Source organism: Geotrypetes seraphini, chromosome 2, assembly GCF_902459505.1.
Source record: "Geotrypetes seraphini chromosome 2, aGeoSer1.1, whole genome shotgun sequence".
Lineage (NCBI taxonomy): Eukaryota > Metazoa > Chordata > Amphibia > Gymnophiona > Dermophiidae > Geotrypetes > Geotrypetes seraphini.
The window spans coordinates 130491043-130517890 of record NC_047085.1 but is presented as its reverse complement, the minus strand read 5'-3'; the positions used below and the strand labels follow the sequence as shown (position 1 = coordinate 130517890).

The 26848-nt window shown below is 45.0% G+C and overlaps 1 protein-coding gene across 3 annotated transcripts in view; it reads right to left on the bottom strand.

Moving 5' to 3' along the window:
• TRAPPC8 (trafficking protein particle complex 8) overlaps positions 1-26848 on the bottom strand; it is a 392175-nt gene that overhangs the window by 8299 nt on the left and 357028 nt on the right. For all 3 annotated transcript variants that reach the window (XM_033933766.1, XM_033933767.1, XM_033933769.1), the window contains one exon: positions 20741-20886. In XM_033933766.1, the coding sequence (XP_033789657.1) occupies positions 20741-20886 (146 nt within the window). The remainder of the gene's footprint in view (positions 1-20740; positions 20887-26848) is intronic.

Below are 26848 nucleotides of genomic sequence, written 5' to 3'. Positions count from 1 at the left end.
CAGAAATCTAGGGCAGGACCACTGAACCAGCTTGCAACCTGAGGACTTAAGAGCACAGTCCTCTCTTGCCACTAAATCCATTCTATAAAACTTGAAAAATGTATGTACAGTGGACTAAGTTGCTGCCCGAGCTTCTGCCTGTGAAGAAGCCATGCTTCTAGCTGAATGTACTTTTACGGAGACTGGTGACCGTTTCCCACAGGCAATATATACTACGGACCCATATGGAAATTGGGGCCTCAAGTCAGTGCACCTCATCTAGCCTGACTAATGAGCGCAATAAGATGCTCAGATAGTCTGAACTCGTTGGTGACCTCAAGTTATCGTAAAAGCAATCTTTTCACATTCAACTTTTTCAGAATCTGGTCCTTCTTAGAACCTGTGGACTGGAACGCTGGCAATCTGACCTCTTTATTGACCTGGAAAGTCAAAACAACCTTCAGCAAAAAGGATGGAACAGTGCACACAGAAACTCTGGTCTCTGTGAACTTGAGGAAAGGCTCTCTGCAAGAAAAGAGCATGTAGCTCCGAGACTCTTCTTGCTGAGGTAATAGCCACAAGAAACACCCTCTTGAATGTCAGATCCTCAAGGACGCTTCTTTCAGGAGGTCATATGGAGCCTGACAGGTCTTATAAGTGATAAGTAGTAATAGTAGTCTTGCAAAACACGTTAAGGTTCCATGAAGGAGACAGGTGTTTTACCAGGGGCCTGAACTGCAGCGTCCCCTTTAGGAAACTATGTCTGGATGAGACACCAACAAAGCCTTATGCTCTCAAGCCCAGAAACAAGAGAGTCCTGCCAGTTGGACTCTGAGGGTAGTCATTTTAAGACCCTTGACAAAGCCAGCCTGGAGGAAAGCTACCGTGTTTCCCTGAAAATAAGATCTAGCATGATTTTCGGGGTAGGTCTTAATATTAGTCCTACCCCAAAAGTAAGCCCTAGTCCCCAGAAGCCTAACCCGAATGTCTCTGGATTTGCTGGCAGCAGCATTTCCCCCCACCCCCGCTGTGCGGCCGAACCTCCGCTGAATCTCCATCTTTCCTTCTCTCCCTCCCGTCCGAACCCTGCCGACCCTCTGACCGTGAGACCTCTTAAGAGCAGCATCGGCAGTACTCTAAACAGGTTGCTTTGCAGCCTTCTCCTGCCAGGACATTCCCTCTGCCGCATCACTGATGATGTCATCAGTAAGGCGGCACACTGAAGGCCCCAGCAGGAGAAGGCTGCAAAGCAGCCTGTTTAGAGTGCTGCCGATGTTGCTCTTTGGAGGAAGGTATGTACGTCTCGCGGTCGGTGGAGTTCGGATGGGAGAGATGGAAGGGTCAGTGGGGGTTCGGCTGCACGGGGGGGGGGGCTGCACGGAAGGGAGGGATAGAAGATGTGCAAGGGTTCTGTAGCACGAGGGATGGAAGGGATAGAAAGATGCTGCCGAGAGAAAGCACAAGGGGATGGGTGAGAAGGGAGGAAAGATACTGCACATGTGGGGGAGAGAAAGGAAAGAGGAAGAATTGGGGTGAAGGAGAGGAAGGGAGAGATGATCATGTACATGAAAAAAAAATTAAGACCTACCCCGAAAATAAGCCCTAGTGCATTTTCGGGCCCAAAATTAATATAAGACACTGTCTTATTTTGGGGGAAACATGGTAATACCACTAAGATCAGAGCAGAGAATGGCTCCTAGTTCTTCATAATGCACCATAATGCCTTAGTGTAAGCAGAGACCATCATAGGTTGTTTGGCTCTGAGCAGAGTAACAATGACTACATCTGAGTATCCCTTGCATAATGCCTCATGATCAAGAGCCATGCCATAAAAGCAAAGCGATCTAGATCTTCTATAACCACTGGTCCCTGAGAAAGAAGGTCCAGCTGTACTCAAAGACTGAAACTTATGTCCCTTTGAAGACACACTAGGTCTGCATACCACGGTCTGCGTGGCCAATCTGGAGCCATAAGAATGACTGTTCCCCAATGGCTTGCAATCCTGTGGAGAATCCCAGCCTATCATGGGTCTTGGAGGAAACACGTACAAGAGCTCACTCTTTGGCAACAGCTGGACCAGAGCAACCAGACCTGCACTTCTGGGCTCAGACCTTTGATTGAAGAATCGGTCTGCCTTCTTGTTTCTTGCTATTGCCATCAGATCGAATGTTGGGTGACTCCCAGCAACATACAATAGATTGGAAGGCTGCTGCAGACAGCATCTATTCTCCCAGAATCAGTATCTTGTCTATTGAGGAAAACGGCTTAGACATTGTCCACTCCTGCTACATGCACCACTGAAAGAGCCTGAAGATAAAACTCCGCCTACCTGAACAGCAAGCAAGCCTCCAGACTTGTGTATTCTTGAAGGTTGTAGCGGAATGAGACGTGAAGGCTTTTTTCTGCTCGAAACTTGAGAATGTCTGGCTCTCTGGAAGGATATCTTATAGGAAGCTCCTCTTGAGTACTGCTAAAAGCATCTGGAGCCAAGAAAATTAGACTGTCTGGTGCCTCTAGAGGTTTGTGGTCTGATGTCAGGTAGAGATTTCGGCCGACGATCTGTCACGCTTGTCAAGAGATTGTCTAGTCCCTTTCCAAACATCATTTGTCCCTTGAAAGGAAGTCTGCTGAGAGTGGCCTTGAAGGTGGAATCTGCTGCCCACTGCCTGATCCACAGCATTCTGCGGGCTGAGATCGAATAAGCTGAAACTTTGCTCATGACTCTGATGTCGTAGAGGGCATCGGCTACATAAACCATTCCATCTAATAGGAGTTGGGACAAAGGCTCGTCCTCCACCAGCTCAAGCCCCCACAATCTGGTTTGACAGGCATGATTCTCAAAGGAAGTTGCTGCAACTGCTTTGATTCACAAAGCTAGTACTTCAAATTGTCTTTTAAGAATCACATCCACTCTGTGATTCTGCATATCCTTTAATACCACTCCTCCCTCACTTGATAGAGACATGTGTTTGGTTACCTGCTCTACCAATGAATCTACCTTGGACTGAGCAAACAGTTGCTGACACTCCTGTGCCATCAGATATAGCTGAGCCATTGTCTTCGCTACTTGTAGACAATGACACGGGGACATAATTTGTTCCCATCCCCACAGTTAATTATCACGTCATTCCTTATGGAGGGAGAGAAGAATCAGAATATGAATGAGCACAGCCACTGACTCTCAAGCCTTGCATTGAGGCTGAGATAGACACTAAAGAATGACACGGGTTGGTTTCCCGCAGTTATCTGCTTGGACAGGGCCAGGGACAAATTATGTCCTGATGATGTCATTCTCTACTTAAGGGACCCTTCAGAAGCATCCCAATGCTCCATGACTAATACACTGATATCAGGATGCCAGGGAAATGATGAAGACTGGGCTCTCGCTCCGCTCATTATAAAGCAGGGAGCAGGGAAGATTACTTGACAACGTGAGCAGAGCAGATATGTCTCAGCTCTGCTCCTGGGCCCCACTCCACATCGCTGATTACTGATTTTCTGATTACTGATTACTGGGCCCCACTCCACTCCACATTACTGATTTTCTGGGCTGCCTACTCGCTCTCCTTGTCCTGCCTCCTATATGGACAGATTTCTGCATACCAGTGACGCTGGGATGGCTGGCAAAACCACAAAAAAGCCGAAGAAGGTGGGTAAGGAAGGGCAGGACAAAATGGCACCACAGCTGACTCCCTCATTAGAATTTACCGCCGCTCAGCTGATACAGCTTTCTGGCACCATGAAGTGTGCGCTGGAGCCCCAATTGAAAAAATTATCGTGTCAGCTGGAGCAGGTTGATGCCTTGCTGGCGGATACTGTGAGGCAAATGGAAGAGTTAGAGTTGTGAGTGTCGGCACTTGAAGACGCAAATTTGGCGTCGGCCCCCCAGGATTGTGGCGCTGGAGAAGCAGGTTGCAGAGCAAGCCGATAAATTAGATGATCTGGAGAACCGCTCCAGAAGGGGGAATTTGCGCTTTGTGGGGTTGCCGGAGAACTTACCTGAGCAGCAGCTTGGCACCCTTCTCACTGCCTGGCTTCAGAAAGAGCTGCCACTGCCTGATGGTATGGGTTCCATTTGCTTTGAGCGAGCACATCAGCTGGGACGGGCAGTAGAGGGTCAACAGCGGCCGACAACGATGATAGTCAAGGTGAATAATTATTTGCAAAGCTGCTCTGCTGTGGACCTACAGAGATCACAGCGATGCCTTGAGTTATGAGGGTCACCGTATCCAGATATTTCAGGATTACTCACCTGCACTGCAGTCTCGCCAGAAAAAATTCCAACCTCTATACGCTGCTTTGGCTGACAAGAAGATCCGTTTTTTGTTCCTTTAACCGGCTACTCAGAAAATCTTACACAATGACTCTTGGAAGGTGTTTGACTCTGTGGACTGTGCACAGGCGTTCATGGATGCCATTAACAACTGACTTCCTAGCTCCCCACTTACCTGGTTTTTGTACAGTATTGTTTTCAGTCGGGCATGATGCCTTGCCTTTTGAAAGCACCATGAACACTGCTCCTGAGGTCTTTAAGCCCTATCACTCGATGTTGGTGGGGTGGGGTCCTGAGCATTTAGTGAATCTCCACCAGCACTTTGCGTTGGTCTGTGTGGGTCTAGTGGCCCATGTGGTTTCTGCGGGGTTTTGGGGATCCTGGATGTGGGGTAGGGAAGCTTAAGAGTAGAGGTTCTGAGGTGGGATGCTCTGTGTTTATACTGTTTTTGGTTTTATTGTGTTCAGTATTTCTCAGTTTTTGTTTGTTTTCTGTTTTCTTCATTTTGATATGGGGACAGGACTGCTCCTCTTGGAATGTGGGAGGAATCACTTCTCTAATAAAATGCACCAAGATTCTACAAGCTCTTCAGCGTCAGGGGTGGACATTGCCTGCCTTCAGGAGACGCGTCCCTCTGACACAGAACATTTTAAATTGCAACGCTATTGGGTAGGTGCTGTGCATCCTTCCTCCTCAGGGGGTAGACATGGGTGATGGGGGGTTTAGTGCGGAAGTCATTTTAATGTATGGTCATGCTGCGGCAAAAGGATTCCCAGGGATGGTATATTTTGTTAGATCTTCAATTGAGAGGCAGAACCTTTTCACAGTTGCTTACGGCCCAACATACAGAGATAAGCGGTTCTATAGAGACCAGTGGAGCCTTTGCACCACTGAACAAATGGAAAATTTGATGGTAGTGGAAGACATTAATTTGGTTATAGATCCCAGTCTTGATATATCACAGGGACTCCCTTCTGGGGGCCAGTAATGATTTGGTGAGCTTTACAACCGCTTTGAATTTGGTGAATGTTTGGCGTTCTCGGCATCTGAGGGAGCAGGATTACACACACCTCTTCAAGGCTCATGGTACTTATTCTCGCTTGGACTATATTTTTGTCCAGTGAGATTTGGTTACCCTCATTCTTCAGCGGAAGTGGGTCCTGCGGAGGTGTATGATCATTGCATGGTATGGAGAAGAGTTAGATTCTCCGCATTTTTACCACTAATAGAGGAGCTGGAGATTTCCGGCTTATCTACATAAGGACCCTCATTTCTTGAAATATTTGCATACCAAATGGGAGGATTATGCTCATAATAACCTGCAACACCTTTCTGACCCCTTTTTGTATTGGGCTGTGGGGAAGCCAGTCATTAGAGGGGATATAATTGCACATGTCAGCGCTCATAATAAGCATTTGGCTTCTGGTATATTAGATCTAGAGCAGTAGGTCTTGAAGCACAAAGCGGAATTCATTCGGATTCCCTCCCAGGTTAACAACGACACTTTGAGGGGCTTGGACACTGATTCATGAACGAAATACGCGGATGCTACTATATAGAAAAGGGAAATTTTTCCCATATGGGAATAAGAGTGGGAAGTTGCTAGCAACTATAACTAAGGCTTGGGGAGGGTGCCAGCATATCACAGCCATTCAGGATCCAATGGGTGGGATGCATTGAAAGCCAGAATAGATTTCTCATCTGTTCGAGGAATTTTTCACATCTTTATACGCAAAGGGTATCCCCTCTCAATGAGGCATCCCTTCAGGAATTTTGCATCAGTTCCGGCTTCCTCAGCTTTCTGATGAGCAATTGGACATTTTGAATTTCCCCTTTATGGCTAAGGAGTTCAGAAAGCCATTGTCTCCCTTAAATTGGGCTCAGCCCTGGGGCCTGATGGGTTCTCGGACGAATTTTATAAGGTGCTGCAGGTTCCCTTATTATGACCTCTTCTTGATTATTTCAATGTTGCCTTGCAGGAGGAAGAGTTTCCAGAACAGGCTAATATGGCTTTAATTACTTTATTGCCCAAGCCAGGGGCTGATGCTGAATTGGTGTCTGTATATCGCCCCATCTCTTTAATTAATGTTGACATTAAATTGTTTTCTACGCTTTTGGCTTCCAGGCTGGCTACGAACCTTTCAGAGTTAATTGGTGAGGAACAGGTGGGCTTCATTTTGGGCTGCCAATCATAGAAACATAGAAATAGACGGCAGATAAGGGCCACGGCCCATCTAGTCTGCCCACTCCAATGACCCTCCCCTACCTTTCTCTGTGAATAGATCCCATGTGTCTATCCCATTTGGCCTTAAAATCAGGCACGCTGCTGGCCTCAATAACCTGAAGTGGAAGACTATTCCAGCGATCAACCACCCTTTCAGTGAAAAAGAATTTCCTGGTGTCCCCGTGCAGTTTCCCGCCCCTGATTTTCCACGGATGCCCCCTTGTTGCCACGGGACCCTTGAAAAGAAGATATCTTCTTTCACCTCGATGCGGCCCGTGAGATACTTGAATGTCTCGATCATGTCACCCCTCTCTCTGCATTCCTCGAGTGAGTACAGCTGCAACTTATCCAGCCGTTCCTCGTACGGGAGATCCTTGAGTCCCGAGGCCATCCGGGTGGCCATTCTCTGGACCGACTCCAGTCTCAGCACATCCTTACGGTACTGCGGCCTCCAGAATTGCATACAGTATTCCAGGTGGGGGCTTCACCATGGATCTATACAATGGCATAATGACTTCAGGCTTATGGCTGACGAAACTCCTGCGTATGCAACCTATGATTTGCCTTGCCTTGGATGAAGCTTGCTCCACTTGATTGGCAGTCTTCATGTTCTCACTGACGATCACCCCTAAGTCTCGTTTTGCTTCAGTTCTCGTTAGGATCTCGCCATTAAGGGTGTAAGTCTTGCATGGATTTTGGCTGCCCAGGTACATGACTTTGCATTTTTTGGCATTGAAGCTGAGTTGCCAGGACCTAGACCAGCGCTCCAGTAGGAGTAGGTCGTGCATCATGTTGTCGGACATTGAATTTATGTCTGTTGTGCTTTTGCCCACTACATTGCTTAGTTTGGCGTCATCGACGAATAATGTTATTTTACCTCGCAGCTCTTCTGCCAAGTCTCTTATAAAGATGTTGAATAGGATCAGGCCCAGGACCGAGCCCTGCGGCACTCCACTGATTACCTCCGTCATTTCAGAGGGGGTGCCATTCACCACTACCCTCTGAAGCCTACCTCCAAGCCAGTTCCCAACCCATTTCGTCAATGTGTCGCCCAATCCTATAGAACTCATCTTGCTCAGCAACCTACGGTGTGGTACGCTATCGAATGCTTTACTGAAGTCTAGGTACACGATGGCCAGGGACTCCCCAACATCCAGCTTCCTCGTCACCCAACCCAGTCAAAGAAGCTGATCAGGTTGGATTGGCAGGATCTCCCCTTAGTAAATCCATGTTGACGGGGATCCCGTAGATTATCCTCGTTCAGGATCGTATCCAATTGGCGTTTGATTAGAGTTTCCATTAGTTTGCACACTATTGATGTGAGACTCACCGGTCTGTAGTTTGCTGTCTCCATCTTGGAGCCTTTCTTGTGGAGTGAAATGACGTTAGCCGTCTTCCAGTCCAACGGGACGTTACCTGTATTAAGGGAGAGATTGAAGAGCGCGGATAGCGGTTCCGCCAAGACATCACACAACTCCCTGAGCACCCTGGGGTGTAGGTTTTCAGGCACCATTGCCTTGTTAACCTTAAGCTTTGACAGCTCGCAGTAGACACCGCTAGGTGTAAACTCGAAATTACTAAACGGGTCATCTGCGTCAACCCTTGTCTGTAGCTGAGGGCCGAGTCCTGGCGCCTCGCGGGTGAAGACTGAGCAGAAGTATTCATTTAACAGTTGGGCTTTTTCCGAGTCCGCTTCTACATAGTCTCTGTCTGGTTTCCTAAGATGTACTATCCCGCCTGAGTTCTTATTTCTGTCACTGATATACCTGAAGAAGGATTTATCTCCTTTCTGGATGTTCTTTGCTAGAGACTCCTCCATGCGGAATTTGGCCTCCATAACTGCTGTTTTGATGGCTTTTGACTTGGCCAGATAGACTTCCCTAGAGTTCTGTTTCCCTGATTGTTTGTAAGAGATGGATGCTTTTTTCTTCTCCTTGATGAGGTCCGAAATCTCCACAGAGAACCACTGTGGCTTATTGTTCCTTCGCCATTTACTTACTGATTTAACATAGCGGTTTGTTGCTTCTTGTATGGTGGCTTTCAAAGTCGACCACATTTCTTCCACGTTATCGGTTTCTGCTTGGCTTTGTAGCGCCTGGTGAACGAAGTCTCCCATTTCTTTGAAGTTTGTGTCCTTGAATTTGAGGACCTTGGTCAGTGTGATAGATTTAGTGAAACCTTTCCTGAGATTGAATCATACCATGTTGTGGTCAATGGAGGCCAATGTGTCGCCCACCGAGACCTCTGTGACACTTTCTCCATTGGTAAGTATCAGGTCCAGTATTGCCTGATCCCTTGTTGGTTCCAACACCAGTTGCCTGAGTCTTGCTCCCTTCATAGAGTTTAATAGCCTCCTGCTGCTGCCGGAAGCAGAGGAAAGCATGTCCCAATCCACATCAGGCATGTTGAAGTCATTAACAATACTGTGTCCCCACGCAAGGTGATATTCTCTATATTCCATATCTAGGTCATCCTGTTGTCTTGGGGGTCTGTATATTACGCCAAGATACAGGCATTTGTCCTCCCCTCTGGCCAAATTTACCCAAAGGGATTCCCCAGTGTAATGGACATCTGTGATTCTGGTGACCTTAATGTCATCTTTAGTATTTAATGCTACACCTCCTCCCATTTTGCCCTCCCTGTGCCGGCGAAGCAAGTTGTAACCCGGTATGACCATGTCCCACCCGTGGGAGTCCGTGAGCCAGGTCTCAGATATCGCCACCACATCCAGGTCGGCATTCCTCATTTCTGTTTCTAATTCCAGGATCTTGTTTCCCAGACTGTGGGCATTTACGTACATAGCCCTCCATGTTGTATGTTTGTTACGTCTCAGTGGGGATGTTCCCGCTTGAGCTACTTGGACACCTTTAGCATTATTCGCATGTTTTGTACTTTCCCTAGACCCAGAATTACAATGTGCACCTATTCCGGACTCCCCAGACCCAGAACTACAGTGTGTTCCTATCCCAGACTCGGAAATGTGTGTACCCTGTGGGGGTATTCCCGCTTGGGCTACTTGAACTCCTTTAGTAAAATTTGCAATGTGTGTTCTCTCGCTGGACCCATAATTACAATGTGTACTCCCCCTAGACCCAGAATTACAATGTGTACTTCCCCTAGACCCATAATTACAATGTGTACTCCCCTTAGACCCAGAATTACAATGTGTACTCCCCTTAGACCCAGAATTACAATGTGACCCAGAATTATAATGTGAGCCAAACCCAGACTCGAAAGTGTGTATACTCTCCCCTGACCCAGATCGGTGTTTACTTACCTTAGTCTCAAAAAAGTATTGGCAGCTTAGCTCGCCAGGTGGGTTGTTTGTGCCCGTACCCTCCCCCAACTTATCTAGTTTAAAGCCCTGTGTGGTAGGCGGGCTAGACGGTGTCCAAGGACGTTCTTCCCTCTTCTGGTCAGGTGTAACCCATCTGGTCCCTGTAGTCCTTGCTCTCCATGGTGCAAGAACCCAAAGTTCATCTCCTTGCACCATCCCTGCAGCCAGTCGTTTGCCCTCTGGATGCGATCCTCCCTGGCACTGCCCTTGCCCCTTACTAGGAGGATCGAGGAGAAGACCACCTGCGCATCCATCCTCCTCAGCTTCTCACCCAGGGCTCTGAAGTCTTCAGGTATGCTCTCCGGGGTGCTCCTGGCGGTGTCGTTAGTTCCGACGTGGATGAGAATGTGCAGAAGCTACTTCCGACTATGGCTGATTATCAACATCATGAGCTGCCCTCCCTGGTGATCAGCCTGGAAGCCAAAAAAGCTTTTGACAAAGTGCTTTGGCCCTTTTTGTTCGGGGTTCTCTCTCATATAGGCGTTCAGGGCCTGTCTTTACAGGCGGTACAGGCTCTATATCATAATCCTAAAGCATGTGTTTTGGTTAAAGGGATTCGGTTCTCCCCCTTTCCCATTGCTCAGGCTATACGAAGGGTGTCCCCTTTCACCCTTGCTTTTTCTGTTATCTTTAGAGCCGCTGCTCTCTTTGATTAAGATGTCCCCAGATATCAAATGGGTACCACTGTCTGATATCTCGGTTAAGGTGCTGGCATATGCGGACAATCTTTTGCTGGTCCTCAATGACCCCCAATGACACCCTCAATGCCTGCCCTTCTCGATACATACTATCTCTCACTTTGGGGCTTACTCAGGATTTTTCTTTGAACCTTCACAAGTCTCAGGCCCTCCCTATACTTCCTGGGGTTAAAGATACATGGTTGGGTCCCTTCCCTTTGAAGTGGGCGGCAGACCATATTAAGTATTTAGGGGTCCCGATTCCTGCTCTACTTTCCTGGTTTATATGTTCTCAATGTGCAACCTTTATTACATGATACTGCTGAGAAATTGAATCTCTGGCGAGCCTACCCTCTTTCCCTGTTTGGCAGAATTCACCTGTTTAATATGCTTTTGGCTCAAAGTGGCTCTATGTATTCCAGATGCTGCCCCTCTTTTTGAGGGTCCCTGACGAACGGAAATTGAAGCAGACTCTGCAGACCTATCTGTGGCAGGGAAAGAGGGTGAGGCTCTCTTATTCTGTTATATGTACTCTGGTCTCCCAGGGAGGTTTTGGCCTATTGAATGTCAAATTTCTTACTGTTGCCTGTGCCATATGACATGTTAGCAACTGGTTTCGCTCAGCTGCAGATTTCACAGCTACTGGACTTGAACTGTCTCTTATGGACTCCGTACATTTCAGTTGTTATCCCCATGTTACCGGACTCCGCTCTCTATCTGTTATCACACTGTCCCATCTGCTCCCTACAGCTGCTGCTGCATGGAGATGGATCTCAAGACGTCACCAATTCTCTACTAAGGCTTCCCCATACTTGGCAATCTGTGGCAATCCCCAGTTTCCAGTGGGTACCACCTCTCCGGAAGTTCATCGCTGGATACAGAAAGGTATCCATTATCTTTCCATATCCTCACGGAGGAAGGCAAGATGAAGCTCTTCTTGGAGCTGCAAAGAGAGTTTTTTCTCTCTCCTTGGGATATCTTTCCTTATTTGCAACTCAGGAATTACATTCACAGTCTTTGTTGGATGGATTTGACGGAGGCTGTCCAGGAGGAACTGGGATTTCTTTTTACCCTGCAGACTCAGAATAAAGTTCCTCTGAGATACCATCATAGAGCTCTCCTGGAATCTTCTCCCACTATTCTATATCATGCTTATGCTGCCACGTGGGAGTCTGATCTCAATATTTCCCTCACAGAGGCCACCTACAAGTCCTTTGTTCTTGCAATACATAAGGTCACGGTCAATGTGGCCTGTTGAGAGCTTCAATATAAATTTGCGTTTCACCTTCACTTGTTTCCTTCGCAGGGCCTATTTGGCTGGGATGGGCCAGACATCCCATTGCCCCAAGTGTGGGTGTCGTGAGGTCACCCTGGGCCATATGTTCTAGCAATGTGCTCCTGTCCAGCGCTTTTGGAACTTGTTGTTTAAGCGGTGTGGCGTGAAGCTGGAGGCTCCGATCCTGTTTGATGTCTTTTCTCTACAAGTTCCCACTCCTAAAGGCTATATTGCCTTTCTTCAACGAGCAGTGCTCAAGGGAACAAAGATTATCTTGTTGTTATGGCTGGAGCATCAGGTCCCTACTCTTCAACAATGGAGACAACATATGACCCTGTTATTGAAAATGGAGTGCACACAGATAAGGAACTTTGATACTGTACCAGGATGGAAGTTTGTACATATCTGGAGTCCCTTTTGGAATTCCTTTTCACCAACTGCGAGGAGTAGACTTTTGAACTTTTAAGAGACTTGAGAGGTTTCACTGACAATCTGTTGCATATACTTATTCATTTTATGTCCCCTTTTTGTGTTAATTTTTATTTATTATTTTTCTTTTCTTTCTTCTTTTGTGTTCTGGTGTGTGTCCGGTGGGTAGGAGGGTTTGGGTTGAGCAGTTGCTATTGAAAACTGTTTGAGCCGGCGAATTGTTGTTTTATGTCGCCATATATTTTGCACTTGTTTCATTTGCTTTTGTTGTGCTCAACAAAAATGATTTTAAACATAAAGAAGGGAGCAGAGGGGACCTGCTGGGAGTCTAAGTTTAGCTCTGGCAAAGAGTCAGTAATAAGGTCTAACAGAGTTGAGGGTCTGAACAGCCGGTGGACCATGGGGTCATCCCCATGATCGAGGCCCACCACTGTATCTTGCATACTTGCATCTGTCTGCAACCCTCCATCTCCCAAAAGGAAGGACTCGCTCTGTGACAGTAAAAGCATATACAGTCATGTGAAAAAATTAGAACACCCCATGAAATATACAGCTCTTTCTTAAGAAATGTTCACATATCGATGTCAAATCTTTTTTTTAATCTATCTCTGGAAAAGAAAGTGATGTAATTGCAGGTAAACAACAAAAATTTTCCTTGATTTACTCATGAAACAAGATATCCACAAAAATGTGTATTCTAACTGAGGAATAAATTAGGACACCCTAATAGCTAGTGTTACCCCCTTTGGCTGAAATAACTGCAGTGAGATACTTCTTGTAGCCATCTACCAGTCTCTGACATCGGTCTGAAGAAAGTTTGGCCCACTCCTCAATGCAGAACTCTTTCAGCTGTGAGATGATAGAGGAGTTTCTTGCATGTACAGCCCATTTCAAATCACCCCACAGCATCTCAATGGGATTAAGATCAGGGTTTTGACTCGGCCACTCCAGAACTCTCCATTTCTTAGTTTTCAGCCACTCCTTGGTGGATTTACTGGTATGTTTTGGGTCAGTGTCATGTTGCAGGGTCCAATTCCACTTCAGTTTAATTTTCTTATAGATGGTCTCACATGTTCCTCAAGCACCCTCTGATACACGGTAGAATTCATAATGGATTCTATGATGGTGAGCTGGCCAGGTTCTGCTGCAGCAAAGCATCCCCAAACCATGACACTTCCACATCCATGCTTCACAGTTGGTATGAGGTTCTTTGCCTGGAATGCTGTATTTGGTGTACGCTAAACATGTCCTCTTTTCTGGTGTCCAAATAATTCAATTTTAGACTCATCTGTCCATAGAACACTATTCCAGAAGTCCTGGTGTTTGCCTACGTTCTCTCTGGCAAACTTCAGTCTGGCCTTGATGTTTCTCTTAGAGAGCAAAAGGTTTCCTCCTCCATCTCCTATGAAAATTAAATTTGTGCAGTCTCTTTCTAAATGTAGAGGCATGCACTTTCACATCAACAGTCGCATTTTAGGGTTTTGTAGATTTCTTTTAGCATCTTGCAGTCTGCTATGGGGGTCAACTTGCTTGGATGGCCAGACCTAGGCATGTTGGCAGTTATTTGGAAAGTCCTCCACTTGTACACTATTTTCCGGACCGTGGAATGGCTAATGTCAAATTCTTTTGAGATCTTTTTAAATCCCTTATCAGACTTATAAGCTGTTACAATCTTCTTTCTAAAGGCCTCAGACAGCTCTTTTGATCTCACCATGATGTTCATTACATTACATTACATTAGTGATTTCTATTCCGCCAATACCTTGCGGTTCAAGGCGGATTACAAAAGAAGTTATCTGGCCATTTCCAGAGGAATTGACAAGTAGAGCGAGTTGCTTCAGAGAACTTGCGTTGTTAGTTTGTCTTCAAGGATTTCTTTAATAGGATGGTTTTTATTTCTTTTCTAAACGATTTGTAATCTGGAGTCGCTATCAGTAGATTGGAGAGTTGGTAGTCTAGTTTTGCTGCTTGAGTGACTAGAAGGCCATCGTACAGTTTTTTTCGTTTGACGTCTCTGATTGGGGGATGCGTGAACAGTTTGTGTGTTCTCCTGTCTGGTAGTTTGGATTAGGTGGTTGTTTAGGTAGGCTGGGCTATCTCCATTTATGGCTTTAAATAGTAGGCAGCAAAATCTGAATTGCACTCTTGCTTATATTGGGAGCCAGTGTGAGTCGAGGTATGCCACCGTGATGTGATCATGTTTCTTCAGGGAATAGATAAGTCTTAGCGCTGTGTTTTGAATTGTTTGTAGTTGTTTTATCATGGTTGTGGGGCAGGGGAGATAGAGTATGTTGCAGTAGTCTAGAAGACCTAGGACTAGGGACTGGTCCAAGAGCTGGTACTGTTTTCTGTCGAATAATTTTCAAACTTGCCTTCACTCTCATCGCAGCAGTCATAAGAACACCAAATTAAATCTCTGAGGTTTAAGTAGGGCAAACCTCCTTCAAAATGCTGAGTAATGATGTTCTAATCATGTGCACTTGTGATACACCTGTGTGTGATTTGAGCCACTTTAAGTGGGAGGATATGTGGGAGTGTCGTAATTTATTCCTCAGTTAGAATATACATTTTGTGGATATCTTTTGTTTCATGAGTAAATCAAGGAAAACTTTTTGTTGTTTACCTGCAATTACATCACTTTCATTTCCAGAGATAAATAAAAAAAAAGATTTGACATCGATATGTGAACATTTCTTAAGAACTGAATATTTCATGGGGTGCCCTAATTTTTTCACATGACTGTAGATAGACCCCCCTCATCCTCTGAGTCTTTGAAAAGGCCCACTGGATATTGGCCAGTCTCTAATACTGAGGTAGATGCATCCTGGGAGCCTAGGCCCCTTTACGCACCTCCTGGTGTATTGCCAGACTTCCTCTGGGAATCTTGTCCATCCAGATAAGCTCTATATAACAGATTGAGAAAGTCTGGAGAAAATGCCGTATTAGGCAGTGCGGGGGTCTCCTTTAGATGGCTCCAGCTTGTGTCTCTTGGGGTCCTTGGCCTCTGTGCTCCTACGCTTCGGATGACCACCATTCTGATGGACTCCCTGACTGTTCCTCAGCCCTAGAGAATAAAGGGGAGGCTAAGCCGACTGCACATGCTGCACAGCATGTGGCACAAGGGTGCTCTTGGGACACCCATCCAGTGCGAACCTGGCATGAATTAAGGGTAAAGGAGCCTGAGGATTCCATTCCTGCCAGTTTTGAGGCAAAATGAGGTGATTTGAAAGTTCTGGAGAACTAAAAAAAAAAAAAAAAAATCTGGAAATCCAAGATTGCTGCCATGGCAGGATTTTAGCTCCAAATAACAGCTCCAAAATGCCAAATAAACCAGTACTTACTGTGACCTGTTTTGGTTATCTGCTGCAGCTTGCTTCAGCTCCTAAAGTAGCTGGATCTGGGAGAAGAAATCATAAGAACATAAGAAATGCCTCTGCTGGGTCAGACCCGAGGTCCATCATGCCCAGCAGTCCGCTCACACGGTGGCCCAACAGGTCCAGGACCTGCGCAGTAATCTTCTATCTATACCCCTCTATCCCCTTTTCCAGTAGGAATTTGTCTAATCCTTTCTTGAACCCCAGTACTGTACTCTGCCCAATTATGTCCTCTGGAAGAACATTCCAGGTGTCCACCACACGTTGGGTAAAAAAGAACTTCCTAATATTTGTTTTGAATCTGTCTCCTATCAACTTTTCTGAGTGCCCTCTTGTTCTTTTATTTTTTGAAAGTTTGAAGAATCTGTCCCTCTTTACTCTCTCTATGCCCTTCATGATCTTATAAGTCTCTATCATATCCCCTCTAAGTCTTCTCTTCTCCAGGGAAAATAGACCCAGCTTCTCCAATCTCTCCGTATATGTCAGGTTTTCCATACCTTTTATCAGACGTGTCGCTCTCCTCTGAACCCTCTCGACTATCGCCATATCCTTCATAAGGTACGGCGACCAATATTGGACGCAGTACTCCAAATGCGGGCGCACCATCACCCGATACAACGGCAGGATAACTTCTTTCGTTCTGGCTGTAATCCCTTTTTGATTATACCAAGCATTCTATTCGCTCTCTTAGCGGCCGCTGCACACTGTGCCGTCGGCTTCATTGCCATGTCTACCAATACCCCCAAGTCCCTTTCCTGGGTACTCTTATTCAATAATATCCCTCCCATTGTATAATTGTACCTCGAGTTTCTGCTCCCCACATGTAATACCTTACATTTCTCAACGTTAAACTTCATCTGCCATCTCGTCGCCCGTTCTTCTAGTTTGTTCAAGTCCCTTTGCAATTCTTCACATTCCTCTGTAGTCCGAGCTCCATTAAATAGTTTAGTGTCGTCCGCAAATTTTATTATCTCGCACTTCGTCCCTGTTTCTAGATCATTTATGAAGATATTAAATAGCAGCGGCCCGAGCACCGAGCCCTGCGGGACACCACTCGTGACTCTCCTCCAGTCGGAGTAGTGGCCCTTCACACCTACCCTTTGTTTTCTACCCTCCAACCAGTTTCTGATCCATCTATGTACGTCTCCTTCCACCCCATGGTTCTTCAGTTTCCGGAGTAGACGTTCATGGGGCACCTTGTCAAACGCTTTTTGGAAATCTAGATATATGATGTCAATGGGGTCTCCTTTGTCCATCTGTTTGTTAATCCCTTCGAAGAAGTGCAATAAGTTTGTTTGGCACGATCTTCCCTTGCAGAAACCATGCTGGCTGGCTATCAGAAGTTCGTGTTTTTCAAAATGTTGATCAATGTTATCTTTTATCAGTGCTTCTGCCATTTTCCCCGGCACCAAAGTCAGGCTCACCGGCCTGTAGTTTCCCGGATCACCTCTTGATCCCTTTTTAAAGATGGGTGTAACGTTGGCTATCTTCCAATCCTCCGGGATCTTGCCTGTTTTCAGGGATAAGTTGCAAATTTGCTGCAGTAGTTCCGCTATCTCCTCTTTTAATTCCTTCAGAACCCTTGGATGTATGCCATCCGGACCCAGGGATTTGTCAGTTTTTAGTTTTTCTATCTGCCTGCGAACGTCCTCAATGCTCACTTCTATGAATGTTAATTTTTCTGCTTGACTTCCGTTGAAGAATTGCTCAGGTTCCGGCATGTTGGACGTGTTTTCGTTAGTAAATACAGAAGAGAAGAACATGTTAAGCCTTTCTGCCACTACCTTCTCCTCCTTCACCACTCCCTTCCTGTCTCCGTCGTCCAGTGGTCCCACTTCCTCTCTAGCTGGCTGCTTCCCTTTAACATATCTGAAGAACGGTTTGAAATTTCTTGCTTCCCTGGCTAGCCTTTCTTCATACTCTCTTTTAGCTTTCTGAACCTCACGGCGACATTCTTTTTGATATTTCTTGTGCTCTTTCCAGTTCCCCTCAGATTTGTCCTTTTTCCATTTCTTGAATGAATTTTTCTTATTGCCTATCGCTTCCTTCACTATTTTGGTTATCCACGCTGGGCCTTTTGTTCGATTCTTTTTGGACCCCTTCCTGAATCTGGGGATATACCGATTTTGCACCTCGCTCACCATGTCCCTGAAGAAGGACCAGGCATGATTTACCGTTAGCCATGTTTTCTAAGCGTTCCTGAGCTTCTTCCTTACCAATTCCCTCATTGCTTCGTAGTTTCCTTTCCTGAAGTTAAAGGTTGTCACTATGGATCTCTTGCCTTTTGATACTCCTACCTCAACCTTGAACTTGATCATATTATGATCGCTATTTCCCAACGTCCCCACTACTTCTACGTCCTTTCCAGGTCCTCTTAACCCATTTAGGATTAGATCCAGAGTGGCATTTCCTCTCGTCGGTTCTCTAACAAGCTGCTCCATGAAGCAATCTTGCGTGGCTTCCAGGAATTTTGTCTCCCTAGCGCATTTCGAGCTTCCAAGACTCCAGTCTATCCCGGGGTAGTTGAAGTCTCCCATAATAACCGTGTTGCCACTTTTGCATTCTTGCTTGATCTCGGCTTCCATTTCCTCATCGATATCTCCGATTTGCCCGGGTGGGCGATAATATAGGCCCATCTTTATTTCAGGCCCTTTCCTTCCCGGTATTTTAACCCATAGAGATTCCAGCTTGTTGGTCGTCTCTGCTGTGTCCATTCTTGTAGATCCGCAAAATTGTATGCTTTCTTTTATGTATAGGGCTATTTCACCTCCTTTTTGTCCTGACCTGTCCTGGCGATAGAGCTTGTATTCCGGCAGTGCTGTATCCCATTTGCTTTCCTCATGCCACCATGTTTCAGAGATTCCAATGATGTCGATGTCTTCTGCATCGGCCACGGCTTCTAGTTCCCCCATTTTGTTTCTTAGGCTCCTTGCATTAGCATATATGCATTTTAGATCTTGGTATTTTGTTGTCCTCCTTTCCTTTCCCTGTGCTTCGGTCCTTATTTTCTTCTCTTTTGCTGTAAACATTGTAACTTCTTCTTCTGGGTTAGTCGTCTCCTGCATTTTAGTCATTGTATCTTCCCAGCCATTTTTCCCCTCAGTATCTTCACAAGATCCGTCTTCCGAATCGTCGACCCTAGGTCAACTGTCGGCTTTCCCCTTCTTCTTAGTTTAAAGCCAGTTCTATTCCTCTCTTGATGTTGTTTGCTAGGAGTCTAGTTCCAGCTGCGCTCAGGTGAAGTCCATCTTTCCTGTAGAGCTTGCTCTTGCCCCAAAACGCCGTCCAGTTCCTCACGAAGTGGAATCCTTCTTCCTCGCACCATCTTCTCATCCACGCATTTATTGATTGTAGTTCCTCCTGCCTTTTCACATCTGCCCTCGGTACTGGTAGGATCTCTGAGAACATTATCTTCTGGGCCCTCATCCTCAGCTTCCTTCCCAGAATCTTGAACTGTTCTAATAGCGTGTTTCACTGCATCAAACGGACCACTACTCCAACGCTAAATCTTCAGGCTGCCAGTCAGACCAGAGTTGAGTCTCTAACTCTTGTGGACCTGTACGCTAAAGGGGAGAGGCAAAATGCAGCTGACACCCTGCACAATCCTGCTTAGTCCTCTACAGATGCCTGACAGCCTGAACTCAAGCACTTGCGACCCAGTATGTGAACAAAGCTACTAGGGGACTGGATCTCAAGCTCCGCAAAATTTCTGCAGGCTGGTAACAGGTACCACAGAGGGATTGGCCTGTCAGCTGCAGATCTCAGTCTGATTCTCCTCCAGGCAGGCAGCTAGACCCTCAACATGGGGAACTCTGAGCACCCTGGAAAAGACTCCTTCCAAGTTGTGTGTAGAAGGAAAAACTGAAGGGGATAGAAGAGCCCCCTAGTAAAGGAGGAAGGATTCAAAAGCTAGAATGGATTCCTTCTACATGGCTCACAATTATGTGGATATTACCCGTTCGTCCAGAATGACACATCTATTGCACTAGAAAGATACTTTAGAGACCACTACTGTACAAAATGAAATTTAAAATATAGACTAGCAGAATTTCAAAGAGCATATTTTTAGCCTCCCCTCATACTAATTGCCCCCATCCCTAGCCCAAAATAATATGTTTATATAGTTCCACAAAGAAACTCTCGGGAATACTGATAGGAAGCACCATGAAAAGTAGTTTTATTCTGCATAAATTGTTCATTTTATTAGATAAACTCAACCAGATAGTTTGTATGGACACCAAAGTTCTCAAGTTTTATTTTATATTAGAAAGAAGTAAAATACAATTTAAAGAGCACAAAAACACATAATTTTGGATTATGCTAATGCTGAGATAACACAGAAAAGCATTACATCATTAAAACCACAAACAATTAATCTCTTTCTACCCAACTTATTTTAAAACATGGTGCAGATAGTTAAGGTACAAATCCATCAGCAAATACGATTATGCTTACATCTATCAATGCAATATTTCTCTATCATCATCTGTTTGTCTGTAAGCTGCACACGTCTCTAGACCAGTAGTTCTTAAACCTGTCCTAGGGGACCACCAGCCAGTTGGGTTTACAAGATATCCCTAATGAATATGCATGAGGCAGATTTGCATGCCTGTCACTTTTATTATATGCAAATCTGCCTCATATTCATCAGGGGTATCGTCAAAACCTGGCTAGTTAGGGGTCCCCCAGAACAGGTTTAAGAACCACTTCACTAGACAGCTATATTAGATACACTGAGAAGTTTAATGCCTGTAACTTATATCCTTCTAGATCAGTGGTCTCCAGCATGTAGCCTTAGCAGTCCTTCATTGTGAAATGCCTAAATAGGAAGAGGCAGAAAGTGACCAAGGCATCACTGGTCCTCAGTTTAGGTTCTACTGGTAACTTATTTAAGCAATGCTTCAGTTCTCTATGAAGATCAAAGTCAAAAAGCCACACCAAACAACATCTAATTTTAAACCTTAGCATTAAAGCTCAGGCTCAAGTTAGTACCAAATTATAAACTTTGTGGAATAGAGACACAACTATACAATATATTACTGATCTACACCCTTTATTTTTAATGATGCAGAATTAAGGGAAAAGGGGATATGATAACTTCATTTAAATGCCAAATTTGAAACTCACATTGTATTTAAACAACAAAAAGATACAATCATCAATGTGCCAACCTTTTTTGATGAAATGGATGGCTAAAAGACTCTGGATAATGTAGACACGTTTTTATTAAATTAGAAAGCTGCTCCGCGGATGGTCTAGCAGTTATTGATGTGTTTTCAGGTCGAATAAACTTTAAGAGAACCATTTCTGATGGCTCCTACAAAAAAACAAAAATAAATAAAGTCAAATGCCATAATGAAACTTCTTAGTAAGGTAGAGTTAGATATACCACAGTTACTTACCTGTAATAGGTGTTATCCAGGGACAGCAGGTAGATATTCTCACATGTGGGCAATGTCATCCACAGAACCCTGCACTTTAAGAAATCAAAAGACTGCCCATACTGCGCATGCCTTCCTGTTTGTTGCCAAGCTCACAGGACCATCAGTTCAGTAACAAAGTTAAGAAGACAAGAAGGGGAGGTGGGTGGGTTGTGAGAATATCTGCCTGCTGTTCCTGGATAACACTTGTTACAGATAAGTAACTGTGCTTTATCTTAGGACAAGCAGGTAGCACATTCTCACATGTGGGAACTCCCCAGCTAACAAATAGGGCTGGAAGGAACTTGGCTTCTAATCAGAGATTAAATTCTGGAGAACTTTGTGGTCGAACTAACTATTTTGCCTGGTAAGATTTTCCAAACAGTAGTGGGTCATGAATGTATGAATTAAGGACCAGGTGGCTGCTTTACAAATGTCCTCAATAGGAGTGGATTGTAGATGGGCTACTGAAGTCATTATGGCTCGGACCTTATGTGTGGTAACATGACCCTCTAGCATTAGTCCCTCTAGTCCAGTGGTCTCAAACACGCGGCCCGGGGGCCACATGCAGCCCACCAGGTACTATTTTGTGGCCCGCGATCTGTACTAGTGCTGCCCACTCTTTGAAGCGTTATCCGGCTTCCCCCCTGGTCTCCTGCTCTTACCTTCAGATAATTTCTACAGCCTGCAGAGAGGATCGCTGGTGCTGTAGCGTTCCTTGAAGGCTGCTGTCGTCCTCAGCAGCATGTTCCCTCTGCCACGATCCTGCCCCTGATGTCAGAGGAGGGGCAGGACCTGACAGAGGAGACGTGCTGCGGAGACCGATGGCAGCCTGCAAGGAATGCTACAGCACCAGCGATCCTCTCTGCAGGCTGTGGTAATTAGCAGAAACTAAGACTGGGAGGCCAGGGGGAAGCTGAGGGATGCTGCAAAGAAGGGGGGGAACTTGCAGTCCTTTGGGGGAGGGGGAGGGGAAAGATTTATAAACTATAAAGAGTTTTACCTCATGTAAAATTATCATTTCTTTAATAACTATTTTTTAATTAACTATTTTTTTCTGCGGCCCTCCAAGTACCTAAAAAATACAAAATGTGGCCCTGCAAAGGGTTTGAGTTTGAGACCACTGCTCTAGTCTGAGCATAGCAGAACGAGATATAGTCCACAATCAATGTGGAGATAATTCTCTTGGTCAAAGGAGTTCCCAGCTTCTTTGGGTCAAATGACAGATATAGCCAAGTAGAAGTTCTGCGAGGCTTGGTTTTATCCAAGTAGAAGGCTAGAGCATGTTTGCAGTCCAATGTGTAAGGTGCTTCCTCGCCAGGATGAGTATGCAGCTCTGCACAAAACACTGTAAGATTGCTGGACTGGTTGAAATGAAACCCCAAAACAACTTTTGGGAGGAATTTCAGATGAGTGTGAAGAACAACCTTGTCAGGATAAAATGTAAAAGGTGGATCAGCTACTAGTGCCTGGAATTCACTGACTCGGCATGCTGATATGAGAGCAATGAGGAAGACCATGTTCCAAGTGAGGTGCTTGAGAGATGAAGAGGACAGTGGCTCAAATGGAGGTTTCATGAAGCCAAAAGCACCACATTAAGGTCCCAAGCCAGTGGCTTGGTATTGGTAAAGGCTCTTCATAAATCTAGAAATCAGAGGATGCACTGCTAAGGGCATGTTGTTCAGTGGTGTGTGAACAACACTGATAGCACTGAGATGAACTCTTACTGAATTAGACTTTAGTCCAGAATCAGAGAGGTGTAGGAGATAATCCAATATGGATGGAAGAGAACAGGTCACTGAGTCTAGAGAATTGCTACTACGCCACAAAGAGAATTGAGTCTACTTGAAGCAGTAGCAGCACCAGGTGGAAGGCTTCCTGGAGGTTTCAATAACAGCTGACACTGGTGCACTGATGAAAGGGCATCTACTGACTGTGGAAGCACAGGAGGGGGGTTAATTGTGGTGACTGGTGTTGGTTTGGGTCTCCTATTTATGTCTAAAACTTTAAAACATGCACTGAGGGTTTTATAATATGATAAGATTTTGGATATTAACTGTTATAATAAAATAAAAATATATTGTTTATAATTAATTATTTCATGGTATCGTATGTGTGGGATATAGCTCTTTAGTGGGAGTGTAATGAATATATATGAAGCAGATTTGCATTCCTGTCACCTCTATTATATGCAAATCTGCCTCATTCATATTTATTAGGGGTATCTTGAAAACCCGACTGGCTAGAGGCCCCCCAGGACAGGCTTAAGAATCATTGCTCTAGACTACTACATTAGATATACCGAGAAGTTTAATGGCTGTAACTTGTATCCTTCTAGATCAGTGGTCTCCAACATGTGGCTAGTTTGCTGTTTTTGTACTGGATCCTACTGATTTTGCAGATCGCTTGCCTATCTGTTTTATTTGGACCGTTGGTGTTATCGAGTCAGATATCAACTTGTTGCCAAATCTAACTGGTCAAACTGCTCCAGCCTTTGGTGGGCATACCCTGTTCTGAGAAGCATAATTCCAGCTCTAAATGCACCCGTCATAATACACCACTCCTAAGGAGCAAGAACAGATAAAATGAAGTGGGGGAGGGCTCCATTAAACCTCGATAAAATGCAGATGAAAGAAAAGTGAAGTCAAGGAACATCAATTCAGCACAAAAGCTTCACGTGACCTCCTCCCTCCCCAGGAAATTCTTATGTTCTTAACTTATTTCCTCTTATTCTATCAAACGTTTAATTATGAAAATTATTAATTGTAAATGAAAATGTTATGGAGGGGTTATTCCACCATTTCTGCCCACATATACCACCACCATACACTGTACATAGCTGTCGCATTCTTTAAAAAAAAAAAACTCCAACAAATAATTCTGTTACTGGCTACATCTAATTTAATTGTAGCCGGAGATTTCAATGTTGTCATGGATCCACTATTGGATAAACAACCTAGTAAGCAACTGAAATCACTAGGTCTAGATAATCTTGTGCAATCATGTAGATCAAATCAAATCAAATAAAGACATGAACTAGAATTCTAGAATGCTGCCTGAGTAAGACCTGGGCTTCAGTGTCTCTCTCTTAAATTTTTTTTTTTTTAAATTATTTATTTATAGTTTTACAAATTGTTAAACAACAATGTAATAAAAATAAACATTTAAGAAGAAACAACCTAAATTGTAAATCACAAATTTCACTAAATTCATAGTCCACAAACTAAGGAGAGAAATCCTACACCTCCAAGGGAAGTTGGTTATTCAAGAAATATTCATTTAAATTAGATTAGGAGATCAAACAGTTGGGTTAAATTAAATTATCATCCTGGTTATTAGAAAAGGCATGGAGGGAATTGGAGCTTAACCAGCTGCCTTACCCTCAAGGAAAAATTTCAACTGATCAGGTTCATAAAATATATATCTGTTATTCTGATGGGTAACACAGCATTTACAGGGAAAACGTAACTGAAAAGTTGCTCCTACACTCAAAATTAATTGATGATAACTTAAAATTTTCTTTCGTCTATCTTGAGTCCATTTTGATACATCAGGAAAAATTAAGACTTTTGAATCATGGAATTCTGAATTATCAGTCTTATAGAATAGACGAAGAACTGCTTCCTTATCTTGATGAAAAACAAAGGTTACCAATAAAGTTGCTCTTCCCATAATTTCTTCTTGTTGAGAAGTTTCCAGGATAGCTGTGAGATCTAAATCTCCTGCTACGGTTCCTTTTTCTTTATCCTCTTTAGGAATATTTAAATAGTATGATTTATGTAACGGTGGTAAATTGTTTTCAGGAAATTTAAGTACTAATCTCAAGAAGGAATGAAACAGTTCTCTTGCCGATTGGAATTTGGAAATAGGAAAATTTAAAAGTCTAAGATTCAAGCTCCTATTAGCATTTTCCAAATTTTCCAATTTTCTAACAAGTAAATTTTTATCCTTCAGTTGTAAGTTAATTGAAGCTTTCGCTTCAGTCACAGATTTTTCCAATTTGTCTATTCTATCGGATTGTTTAAGAAGTTTCTCTTCAAAAGTCTTAAGCTGTATGTTGGTTACTCTGGGCTGAAGTGACGAATTGAGAGCATACCTTATACAATGATTCCAAGCCACTCCAAATAGCCTCCATGTCTATAACATCGGGTCTTATCAAAGGAGGAAGCAAAGTTGTACCGGGAATCAGTCCACTGGATTCCACTTTCTCCTTCTCTGTAACATAACAGGTTTCTGTTCCTCCATTCTCCACTGTCGGCTGCAAACGAGCCGATGAGCTGTGCATCTCATCCGGGGTCAGAGGGGAAATCTGCAGCACCGCCGGAGGAATCAACTCCGGAGCTTCCTGTGCTGCAAACAACGTTCCCGACACCGTCCCGGGGCGAGGAGGAACTCCATAGAAACATAGAAATAGACGGCAGATAAGGGCCCACGGCCCATCTAGTCTGCCCACCTTAATGTCCCTCCCCTACCTTTGCCCTGTGAATAGATCCCATGTGCCGATCCCATTTGGCCTTAAAATCAGGCACGCTGCTGGCCTCAATCACCTGTAGTGGAAGACTATTCCAGCGATCAACCACTCTTTCAATGAAAAAGAATTTCCTGGTGTCACCTCGTAGTTTCCCGCCCCTGATTTTCAACGGATGCCCTCTTGTTGTCGTGGGACCCTTGAAAAAGAAGATATCTTCCTCCGCCTCGATGCGGCCCGTAAGATACTTGAACGTCTCGATCATGTCCCCCCTCTCTCTGCGCTCCTCGAGCGAGTATAGCTGTAATTTGTCAAGCCGTTTTCCAGGTCCCATCGGGCTGAGCGAAGTCTCGCCCTCCAAGATCGAGGTCTGCCCCCCTCGGTCAGCGGATGCGCCCGCCCCAACTGGGACGGCAAAGCTTGTAATCGCCGTCTGCGTTGACGGCGAAGAGGCAGAGAAAGTTGGAAGAACGCCCCTCTTTCTTCCCCTGCGCTTCGGCATTGCAAAAATAAGAAGAAAGGCAAGTTAGTAAATATTTTGCCAATTGTGCAGGAGCCTCTCGCCGACGCGACTTACTCCGTCGCCATCTTGGATCCTCTCCTCTCTCTTATATTTTTAAGTTTTTAGTTATATTTAGTTTTTTTTGTTGGTTTCTAGTTTATTTTGTTCCTTTCATATACCTTATTCATAGTTTTACAGGGTTCTGCACTTTTTTCTTTTAATTTTCACTCGGGCGAGTCAGAAAACATCAGCATAACTGTCTACAAACCTAAAGGCCTAGAATGGTGCATGTTCAGCAGAGGCACTTCCTGCGTCCTTCCTTCTCCCCCGATTCAGTAGGGGATAATGATGAGCACAAGTAGACGCCGGGGCCCCACCGAAAACAGCGGCAGACAGCAGAATCAGCAGTAGGGACTTAAGAGCACAGCTCCGCCACTCCCCCGATCCAGCAGGGGATAATGATGAGCATAAGGAGACGCCAGGGCTGCACCGAAAAGAGCGGCAGGCAGCAGAAGCAGCGGCGGAGACTTAAGAGCACAGCTCCGCCCCTCTCCCGATCCAGCAGGGGCTAACGGTTACGCACGAGGAGACGCTGGGGCCGCACCGAAACCAGCGACAGACAGCAGAATCAGCAGCAGGGACTTAATGAGCACAGCTCCGCTCCTCCCCCGATCCAGCAGGGGTAACGGTGAGCACAAGGAGACGCCGGGGCCACACCGAAACCAGCGGCAGGCAGCAGAAGCAGTGGCAGAGACTTAAGAGCACAGCTCCGCCCCTCCCCCGATCCAGCAGGGTTCTATACCATACTTGATATCGGATCTGAGAATGGTGGCAGTTGACCGTTTAATGCAGCTGATGCACCGAGATGATAGTGGCAGTTGTCTGGCTG